Here is an 11,065-nt window from a genome sequence, read left to right as displayed (position 1 = left end):
TTTTAAAGATTTTATTTATTTATTTGAGACAGAGAGAATGAGAGAGACAGAGAGCACATGAGAGGGGGGAGGGTCAGAGGGAGAAGCAGGCTCCCTGCCGAGCAGGGAGCCCGATGCGGGACTCGATCCCGGGACTCCAGGATCATGACCTGAGCCGAAGGCAGTCGCTTAACCAACTGAGCCACCCAGGCGCCCTAAGATTTTATTTATTTATGTGAGAAAGAGGGTGAGCGAGTGAGAAAGAGAGAGAGAGAACAAGTGCGGGGAGGGGCAGAGGGAGAGGAAGAAGCAGACTCCCCGCCAAGCAGGGAGCCCGATGCAGGGCTTGATCCCAGGACCCCGGGATCATGACCTGAGCCGAAGGCAGACGCATAGCCCACTGAGCCGGGCAGGCGCCCCCTTACCTTGTGGATGCTTGGTTGAGCCTCTGCCTCTGTGGTCACGTGGCTGTCTGGCTGGGTGTCTTCACAACAGCTTGTAAGGACTGTAGGTATATTGGATTGGGGCCCAACCTACTCCAGTGTGACCTCACCTTAACTAATGACATCTGCTGCGACCCTCTCTCCAAATAAGGTCACCTTCTAAGACACCTAATCCCCAGATTAGGACTTCAGTATATCTTTTGGGGGGGGCACAATTCAAAACCTAACACCTATTGGGCAGTGAAGCCAGCCTCAAATCCAGAGCTCACGCTCTCCTGCCTGAAGGTGCTCGTCATGACGATGGGCATTTTCAGGAGGCTATTTTGCGCAGGCCGGGCCTTACATTTTGCTATTTCAAAATCCCAACAGCCCTAGAAGGTAAGCCCCTTGGGTCCATTTTACAGGTGAGGACTTTAAGGTGGGGTGAGGTGAAATGCTCAAAGGCACACAACTCCTTAGGAACAGAGTTGGGTTCTGAGCTGGTTGGCCTGACTTCATGTCTACCTCGCTCAGGGCTCCAGGTGCTAGGTTAAGGGGCACCATATAAGCATTGACAAAGTGCCATGAGAAGCCCAGGCAGACAGAGACCACTGCTGCCTGAAGATGGTTGGGGTAGGGCTGGCGGATGGGAAAAAAATCTGGAAATCCTTCCTGGAGGAAGTGACATTTTAGCTGGGCCAGAGGGATCGGTCAGATTTAGTTGTGCAGAGGTGACAGGGAAGGATGGTTTGGACAAGGCGTGGAGCAGAAGCAAGACCTAAAGGCAGGAAAGTATTTGGGGGAGCAAAGGGATAGTTCAGTCTGTCTAGTCCAGAGCCCACATTTTCCCGTGGGTACCAAAGGAGAGAGGATCTTGTTAATTGGGGAGGCAAAAGGGGCATTCATATTTACCTCATTCATTTTTCCAAAGCTGCCTTCCCCCCAAGAGCAGGGGACATCCCAAGGAGGCAGTGGAAGCTGGGGGGGGGGCATTGCCCTTCTCCTTCACACACACCCACAGCCCCCCCACCCCATCCAAGCCCAGAAACCAGAGAGCTGCAAAGAAGCCTGTTCATTCTGGTTTCCAGAAGGCCCAGCTGAGATCTGTTCTAATCCACCCGCGTGGAAAGGTTTCCAGTGTGTGTATCCGGTTGCCATGGGTTTGCTTTCTGCGTCAGGCACTCTGTCAGACATGACAATTGAATAATATTTTTATTTTTAGGCACGGGTCACCAAGTCTTTTCATTCCACTGCCAGGCTCGCCTCCACACTGGAGCCCAGGGAATGGGGCTTCCGGGCTCCTGGGACTTGAATGGCTGCAGCAGAAAGCAGGGTGGGCGGTTGTTGGACCTGAGCTGGACACTGTCCTGGGGGGCAAGAAGACCCTGTCTCGGTGGGGGTCCGTTTTTGTGTCTTGACAGAACGACGGTAGTTGGTCTTGGCCAAGACCTGGGTGTCGTCAGGCCCAAGGGGTAAAGCTGGCATGGTGGGCGGTCAGGTGGGCAGGGCGGACCCGCCGTGGGTGGTGGGACGAGGACCACACGGTTAGTGGCCTGTGGTAATGGTGGCAGGGAGCAGGTGGCCCCTCAGGCACGTAGTCAGGATCGAAAGAGAACCACGGATGCCCAAAGGTGGGATGTAGGCTTATGTGGAGGCAGGAATGAGTTCTCAAGGGCCTAATCAAAGTGGGGGGCATTCAGAAGCAAGACCGTCATATGAGGGGCCGGATACAAGTCAGGCAGGCCCTGCGGACAGAGCAGAGTTCCCTGCTCTTGGCACTGTTGGCATTCGGGGCTGACTGCTCTTTGTGGGCTCCGTCCTGAGCGTTGTGGGGTGCTCAGTGGCATCCCCGGCCTCCACCCACTAGATGCTGGTCCACATCTCCTTCCCAGCTGTGACACCTGAAAATGTCTGCAGACATCACCAGATGTCTCTGGGGCAGTGGGGCCGAGTTGTCTCTGGTTGAGGCTTAGTGGGGGCTGGAGGCCGAAGGGCTTGGGAGTGGGGGCAGACGCAAAGACCTAGTTACTAGGACAATTGGCCCTCCTCAGCGGGCCCCACGCCAGCGAGGGCCTTTGGGGGCAAACAACCCCAGTCAATCCTGGCTAACATTCCCAAGAGGCACTGCGGAAGAAGGATATGACAGAGGTGGGGGCACCCCTCGAAAATACCAAAAGGCTGGAAGATCTGGCTTAGAAATGGGTGGGGACCCAGGTGGCCTCAGTTTCCTCATCTGCATCTGTGTAATGGGAGTAATAATTGTCCTCGCCTCACGGGAGTGATGCGGAGGTTACACGTGGGGGCTAGCTCACACCCGACATGGTGAGTGCCACGTGAGAACCAGCCCGTGTGACCACCACTCATGTCACTCAAGTCATTTCCCTGTTCGTGACCCGGCCATTGGCTTCCCCACCCCCCACCTCCAGGTCTTGTCCGCCTCTGCCCTGCCCCCACACTCCCGCTGTCCCCAGGCACCTGCCGCCCTTTCAGATGCTGGGCCATTTCAGCTGAAGGGACGTCCCCGGGATTTGTTCCGAGGTTCTGCCCATGTCATCTTTAAAGGGTTCGGATGGAGACGGAGTCTGGCGTCTTGAAGCGGAGGGCCCCCTTGGAACAGATCTCAGAGGAGGAGATGACGCGCTACCTGCTGGGGAGCTTTCCTGAGACGTGGTCCATGGCCACTGACCATTTCATGGGCAGGAGGACCCCCCAGAGAAGGGGGACGGCTGGGGCCCCGGCCGGAAAAGGCTTGGCGGGCGGCGGGGTGCGGCCTTCATGCCCCACCAGAGGCGGGGTGACCGGGACAGCTGCCTCGCTCCTGCTTTGAATGTAAAAGAGGGAAAAATCTAGGTGAAGGGGTGTGCGTCACGCAGAGACAGCTCCACGTGTCCCCTGAAACTCGCTGTTTGGGGAGCCATGGGGAGCCCCCCACGGTGACACTGTCACCACGCACCCCAGCCCATGGGACCATCCTTGGAGGGCACCTCACAGCAAAGAGGTGAGACTCTTCACATCGGAGCCATTCGTGGTGTCCGAGGCCGTGGACAGGGAGAGGCCACGCACATCACCGGGGAGCACCGCGTGCGGCCCCTTCAGCCGGGGAGGCGTGGGACGTTAAGCCTGTGTTTACTTTAAGCCTGCTTCCTATTGAATCTGGACTCGAAGTTGTTATGCAAAGAGGAGTCTCGGTAGGTAATTCAATATTTATGCCCTTATTTAACAACAATTTCCATTTTAGTAAAGAACACTGACTGCATGTTTCCCTGGACACTTCTCACCTCTGCCTGGAGCAGGCCCAGCTTCGGGTGGGCCCAGAACATCACGGACCAGCGGCGGCTGGCGGGGGGGGGGGGCAGTGGTGGCCCCCAGAATGTCAGGCAGAAGGTGAAGCTTCATGGACCCAGCCCTGACCACAGTGGGCAGCGTCTGGGGACTGACCGAGAGCTTGTCTTTGACCATCACGACACTTGGGGTCACGCTGTGGCTCCCCCTCGCAACAACGAGCAAACTTATTTCCCTGAGCCTCACTTTCCTCGTCTGTAAAATGGGCATGAGGATCTCCCGCCTCGCCGGGAGATAGCAAAGCTGAAATGAGAGAATGAGGGTTAGTGGTTCCCAGATGTGATGGTGCCCAAGAGTCAAGGGAAGAGATGGTTACAATGCAGGTTCTCGGGCCCCTCCCGTTTTCCTGATGAAGTGAAACTATGCTGGGACGCTGGGACATCCTGACAAGCTTCTAGGTGATTCTCACCCGAGTGTGTTCGTAAGAAACGCTGGTGTCTCCAAAGGACTTAGTACCGAGCCCAGCACATCACAAGCCTCCAGTCCATGGATTGCTATATTTATTCTATGCCAGTTACCTGTCTCAGCAATAACGCTACATGACAGACTGTCCCCAAATCCAGCCGCTTGAAGGAATCATCGTGTGTTTAGCCCATGAAGATGCATGTCAGCTATTTGAGCTCAGTGGGGCGGCTCTTTGGTTCGACTCGGTCACAGGTCCATCACCAGCTGGTGGTCCACGGGGGCCGTGGCAGGTCCTGGGTCGCATGACTCCCCTCCTCCAGCTGGCTAGCCTCGGCATGTGCTCTCAGAGAGGCAGAGGTACAAATACTCCCAGGCAGGCCTCTGCTTCACCGTCACCTTTGCTGCCAAGTCAATGGTCAAAATCAGTCACCTGGCTGAGCCCAGAACCGAGGCATGGGGGACAACCCACCCAGACAGGCAGGGTCCTGATTAGTGACCTGCCCAAAGCGGGGGTGGACAGAGAGAGGAGTGAAGACTCGGGGCAATTAATGTAATCAACCCATCTCTCACAGGTATCCTTTTAGAAAGTAGCAGGCTGTACCTTCTTTGTCTACCAAATTTGTTTCAATGGGCATGCATTACATTTTAAATCAAAAAACCTTAGTTATTGCCCTGTCCCCACAGCGCATCGGAACAGTGGTGGTGATAGAAGCAAGAGCAATGACAAGTTCTGAGCACCTCCAGTGTGCCAGGCACTGGGCTAAGCGCTCTTAAATACTGGCTCTTTGAATGCCCACAGTGACCCTTAGGGGATGGTGTGTTAGTTTCCTGTCGCTTCTGTAACAAACTGCCACGTACTCAGCGGCTTGAAATAACACAGATTTATTATCTTAATAAGATTAATAAGAAGTCCGGGGCGCCTGGGTGGCTCAGTCGGTTAAGTTTCTGCTTTTGGCTCAGGTCATGATCTCAGGGTCCTGGGATCAAGCCCCATGTCCGGCTCCCTGCTCAGCAGGGAGTCTGCTTCTCCCTCTCCCTCTGTCCCTCCCCCCTTCTTGTGCTCTAAGTAAATAAACAAAATCCTTAAAAAAAAAAAAAAAGATTAATGAGAAGTCCAAAATGGGGCTAAAATCGAGGTGTCAGCAGGGTTGTGTTCTTTCTGGAGGCTCTAGGAGAGGATTCATTCCTTGCTTTTTCCAGCTTCTAGAGGGCATGTTCACCCCTTGGCTTGTCGCTGCCTTCCAGCAATAGGGATAAAAGAATGGATGGACAGATGGATGGACAGATGGATGAATGGATGACAGAGAGATGGATGGATGGATGGATGGATGGACTCATGGATGGATGGATGGATGGATAGGCAGATGGACAGATGGATGGACAGAGGATGGATGGATGGATGGATGGGTGGATGGGTACACACCAGAAAGTCTTGTCTCCCAGGCTCTCATCTCCATGGCTGAGACAACTGAAAAGCATTTTTCTCACCCACGTCTCCAGAGCTGTCGTTTCTTCTCTCTCCATCAACATCAGGACACTTCCCAGTTGGCTTCGTGGGTGAGAGCCATTCTCTTCCCAAACCTTCCGCAGAACCAGTCTCCTCCAGTTGTGAGAAAATAAGTATGTTGCTAAATCACCAGCAATGTCGGTCAGGGAACCTTAAACAAAGAGATTAGTTCTGCTTTTATTTGTTGGTACAATGGAGAGCATGAAATATTTAACAGCATCGTAATGCAGAACAGATGGGAAAGATACTGCCTTCCAGGACCTCTCCTCTCCCACCTTCCACCAACAGCCAAAACCAGGCGGCCCTTGAGGACAATTTATGAGCTGGAAGGCAGCCAAGGGGTGTCAGGTACCGGCCCAGCCCCGATAACGCCTACTGGGTTATTCATTGAAGAGGATCCAGTTACAATCTTTTGCACACTGGGAATGCCACAGTGGACCTAGGTGCTACATCGGGTTCAAGTCCTCCTTAGCTTTATGCAGTTATCAGTGTTCAGGGAGTCTTTTTCTCTGATTGTCATGGAATTTCTACCCACAAAACCAGAAAGCTTGAAAAATCACCAAGGAGTAAACTTTGATTTGGTTGTGAGCTGTGCAATCTTGGGCAAGTCTGTGACCTCTCTGAGCCTGTATCTTCAGCTGCATGAAGAACGAGAAGAGCCACTGTGAAGCTTGAGTGAGACAATGTGTGTTAAAGCCTGCTGATAGGCACATAGTAGGTGCTCAAACCGGTCTCGGCCCAGTGGGTGAGTGACCAGGCTTTGAACTATGCGTCCCACTGAGGAACATATCACATGTGCACGGTCTCTGGATCTGCATCCCACACACAATTTTAGAATTGTGAACTGAAAGAAATCTTAGGGATTAGACTAAATGGTGCAAAGCAAAGGCCCATGGGCCACATCTAGCCTAAAGACACACACGAACATATACACACATACACACACAGAGTTTGCACAGGTACTTTTTAATTATTCAAACTACTTGCCACTAAAACGAAAAAAATTTCTAATATTAAAATCTGAAATCTTGTGTGATCTTAGAACTGTCAGATGCAGTCACCCAAAGCTCCCACACCCTCATGGCAACAACTGGCAGGGCCCCCTCCCCCCGCCCCAAAACCTTTTTTCATGATATTTGTTACACGTGGTCTCATCTCTCATTGGCGTTTCCTGGCTCGGTTCTGTACGCATGTGAGTTTGTGAGCCCCGGTGGAGAGCAACCCTCTCACTTTTGGAGACAAATTAGGCTAAGAGAAGGAATCCAAATGTGCCCTTCCCCCCACCGCTGCCCTGGTCCTCCCGGAGAGATCTTGGAGCTCTTTGCTTAGTTCAAGCCTCAGAGTCCTTAACCCAGCTCTTGGGGCAGTGATTCAGATAAATCTATTAGGTACCTCTGACGGGGTGATTTTGTTCCACATTCTCCAACCCTGCTGTAGTCTTCACCTTGAGGCTTTGTTCCTTCTTCAGTACCCAATAAACAGTCTTGGGAGTTGGATTTGACATCTATTGTAAGAACCAAATGAAATAAGTGCCTAGCAAACTGTGATTATTACGTTATCATGTTATTAAGCCCAGTATGCATTACTCATAAAATAAATGGCTCTCTCCCTGACTTCCCCCCACTCCTGGATAAACTCGGGTTTTGATACATGATATCATATTTGATACGTTTGATACAAACGTAGCTTGGGGGAGGTGTGCTGGCAACCCAGACTGCACGTTTTGTGTTTGGCCCCCTGGGCCTTTGGTCGGAGTCGGACATGCCTTTCAGCACAAACATGATTGTAAGAAGATGTTTCTTTAATTAAATGCAATCTCTTTCTTTATAGCCCCCGCATCACCGACCCCCTCCCTGACCCTGAAAGGCGAGACTTGCTGCGTATTCAGATGCTGGCTTGGATTGCGCAGGGCCCTACCTTCTCCTGACCTCGCCCATCAAAAGGCTCATTAACCCACACAACAGTCTTTCTTTTCAAGCTCAGTTAAAAAATAGAGTGAGAGAGAGAAATGTCCATTCTCTTTTCCTTGCCCACAGTAATCCTCAAATTATGCACAATATCTGGAACAGAAAAGTGGCCCCAAATTTAATTTTCTGGTTTCTGAAGAGACTTAATCAGGCCAAGAGTCTAGGGGGGAACCCCCAGGGATGTGCCGCAGAACTCTGGTGGGGCTCCCAGTCTAACGCCCCAGGAAACACAGTCACGAAGGCTGGACAGCGAGTCATGCGTGTGTGTGTGTGGGGGGGCTGCGTGGGGTTTGCAGGGAAGGTAATTGTGTGTCGTGTGCACGTCTATATGTGTGCATCTGTGTGTGTGTGGTGTGTGCGCGCAGGGGTCCGTGTGTCTATGAGTGCGGGTGGTGTGCATGTGCGGGCGTGTGTCTACGGTGTGTAGCGTGTGCATCTGTGTGAGTGTGCACGTGCCCCTGCCTGGCTCATCACGCGTGGCCCCGACACGAAGGATTCGCCGCAGGCTCTCCCATGAGCTTCCCCGTGTTGTTCTCTCTGCGTGTTCCTGGTCGTCACGTGAAGGATGGTTTAAAGAGGACCGACGCCGCTGTGGGAGTTCTCCAGAGCAATTCACATCCAAAGCCCCACCTGACAGCGAGGGACGGAGAGAAGCAGAGCGGGCACTGAAGTTACCCGGAGACACAGAGGGAGTCGGTGGCCATTGCTGGGGCTGGAACAATTTCTCCTGACACCCAGTCCAGTGGGCTTTCTCCTTGGTCCCTTTCAGCGGGGTCAGGGCCAGCCGACAGGGAGCCAGTCTTCCAGAAGGATCTGGCTGGGATCCAGGGGTGAACAGCTTAGATGCACACAGTGCCTGGGCGGGCAGCTGCGTAAGCAGCACCCTTGAGCGAGGGTTCACAAATGCTTCTCTCTATGGCCAAATAGGAAATATTTCAGGCCTTTACAGGCTAAGAGGCAAAATTGAAGATGCTATGTAGGTACTTACATAACCACTCGATATATGACCCTTTAAACATAGAACCATTTAGGGGCACCTGGGTGGCTCAGTTGTTAAGCGTCTGCCTTCGGCTCAGGTCATGATCCTGGGGTCCTGGGATCGAGCCCCGCATCGGGCTCCCTGCTCCGCGGGAAGCCTGCTTCTCCCTCTCCCACTCCCCCTGCTTGTGTTCCCTCTCTCGCTGTGCCTCTCTCTGTCAAATAAATAAGTAAAATCTTAAAAAAAAAACATAGAACCATTTAAACATTTAAAAGTCATGGTTATCTTCTTGGGCTAAACAAAAATGGGCGGCAGCTAGATTTGGCCTGCTAGCCAGCCCAGTCCCGGAGGATGTAAACATCAAAACAGATCTGGATTTATGGAACCAGAAACTTGTCAAAGCCGGGGGACGAGAGAACAGAGCAGGAATCAAAGAGCAGCTGAAGGGGGAGAAAATGCAAACCAATGGCCATAAATTAGCCTGGGGGGGCGGGGCGCTGGGGGAGAGGGAGGGCATGTCAGCGTCCCAGGTGTAAGAAGCTCAGTAACAGCCTGTTGGCAGAGAAGCGTCTCCCAGCAGTACCCTGAGGAGTGGATGGACAGAAGTCCGTGGTGTGGACGGTGCTCCAGTAGGGTCCGGAGCCACGCTGGCCGAGAGGACCTCCCCCATCTGCTTGTCCAGTCTTCCCATGGGTGGGAACCTCACACCGCCCGGTCCCAGTGTCATGTCCAGTCGCTGGGTGAGTGCCCAGGTGTGAAGACTTTGCCCGTTCTCTCATTTGGTCACGCTGCAAGCTCCGTGCCTAGGAGATTCACATCCCAGGACACCCAGACCTGCCCAGCCTCTGTCCCCTCAGCCCGAGCTCTGGTCTCACCTGGAAGTCCCCAGGACCACACCCTCACGATTTTCCCAAGGCCAAAAAAATCTGTATTAAAAAAACTTTTTTTATTTGGAATCATTTTAGAAAAGCTGTAAACATAGCACACAGTTCCCAGACACCATTCCCCCTGGTCTCCTCTGATGCTGACATCTTATATAACCGTGGGACACTTGTCAAAACCGAGAAATTCATGCCAGTGCAATGTTATTAAGGAAACTACAGACTTCATTTGCGTTTCATTGAGTTTTTCGATAACGTCCCCTTACTGTTCCAGGATGCGATCCAGGATACAGAATTGCATTTAACCTTTTTTTTTTACTTCTCTTTTTGTCATCCCGTCACCTTATTCCAAAGCAAAAGGGCCTCAATTATTTGCACATGGTCAAGGACGGGACCCCCACACTCGCATGTGAGAGAGACGGTTGCGGGACAATTTGGAGAAAGTTCCTTTGATGTCCACTGGTAGCAGAGGCCTCCCGTTAGAAACTGGCAGCAGAAGGCCATGGTGAAGACCCAGTGGGACTGGAGGCGGTGGCCGAGCAGGAGGCAGGCCAAAACACAACCGCCATCCGGAATCCCTGCTACGGGAGCCCCGAGCAGGCCGGGGTCGCCCCCCTCGCCGCCTAATCGGAGGAAGCAGGGTGGCGAGAGGTCACTGCAGGAGCGCTGGGAGCCAGGGCTGGTGAGACGGTGACAGAAAGGGCCAAGGCCAAGTAGCTGAATAACGTTCTCACCCAGGGGTTTCCACAAAAGATGATGAATCTCTCCAATTTAAACGTGTCACGGCTGGGCTGGGAAGCCACAGATGAAAACAGGGAAGAGAATTACTTCCATAGCAGGGCTGGTTGTGCGGGGGGGAAAAAAATCACATAGTCGTAAAAATGACTTGGGGCACCTGGGGTGCTTAGTCGGTTCAGTGTCTGACTCTTGGTTGCGGCTCAGGGCATGATCTCGGGGTTGTGAGATCGAGCCCCGCATCAGGCTCTGTGCTGGGCATGGAGTCTGCTTAAGATTCTCTCTCTGCCACTCCCTTTGCCCCTCCCCCCCCCACATTTCTTTCTCTCTCTCTCGCTCTCTGTCTCCCTCTCTTACAAAAAATGACTTAATCACCCAGCCAGGAGTATGAGAGCACCGTAAAGAATCAGAGACTATGGTTTTCCCACTGAGATGATGTTTTAACACCAAAGTGCCTGGCCCAGGGTTTGACGCCTCCATTGTAGGAAAAAATGTGTGCCCCGGTTACCATCAACGATGCACGGCACACTCTCACCTTCTACAGATTAAGACTTTTTGGAATCAGCTACACAGGCCAACGCCAGGACCTACGCCAGGAGTTCTAGCTGTCTTCACCGCCTATGTTTTGTTTTGGGGGACAGCTAATTAGAAGCCGAGGAGCCCCCTTACCCCAGGCCACAAGATTCACGAGGGTTTCTTCGAGGGCCCTGGGCGCTCCTCTAAGGCGTTAGCCAGTGGGCCCCAGGATCCCTGGTGGACTCCCTTCTTTCAGGACATTCCTTGTAGCAAACAAACACTGCTTTTGCTCTAGTCCCGCAATAGAAAATCGTTCTGTCCTTCAGCACCAG

The 11,065-nt window shown here is 52.8% G+C and overlaps 1 protein-coding gene across 5 annotated transcripts in view; it reads right to left on the bottom strand.

Annotated features, from left to right (window-relative positions):
* Nucleotides 1-3,590: 3,590 nt before the first annotated feature.
* Nucleotides 3,591-11,065, bottom strand: part of SYNE3 (spectrin repeat containing nuclear envelope family member 3) — a 103,781-nt gene continuing 96,306 nt past the window's right edge. For 2 of the 5 annotated variants that reach the window (XR_014148305.1, XR_014148306.1), the window contains exons 18-20: nt 7,048-7,159; nt 4,262-5,806; nt 3,591-3,986 (exon numbers count right to left, since the gene is read on the bottom strand). Coding sequence is in view for 1 of the 5 variants with exons in the window: in XM_081829987.1 (XP_081686113.1) it covers nt 5,352-5,806; nt 7,048-7,159 (567 nt within the window). In the remaining 4 variants the exon portion in view is untranslated. Of the gene's footprint in view, nt 5,807-7,047; nt 7,160-11,065 lie in introns of all 5 variants that reach the window. The other 3 variants (XR_014148307.1, XR_014148308.1, XM_081829987.1) reach the window with 3 other exon arrangements.

This window comes from Leptonychotes weddellii, chromosome 9 (assembly GCF_054177405.1).
Source record: "Leptonychotes weddellii isolate Sample4059 chromosome 9, ASM5417740v2, whole genome shotgun sequence".
Classification (NCBI taxonomy): Eukaryota; Metazoa; Chordata; class Mammalia; order Carnivora; family Phocidae; genus Leptonychotes; species Leptonychotes weddellii.
Note: the sequence above shows the minus strand (reverse complement) of the source record. Positions and strands in the feature narration are given on the sequence as shown.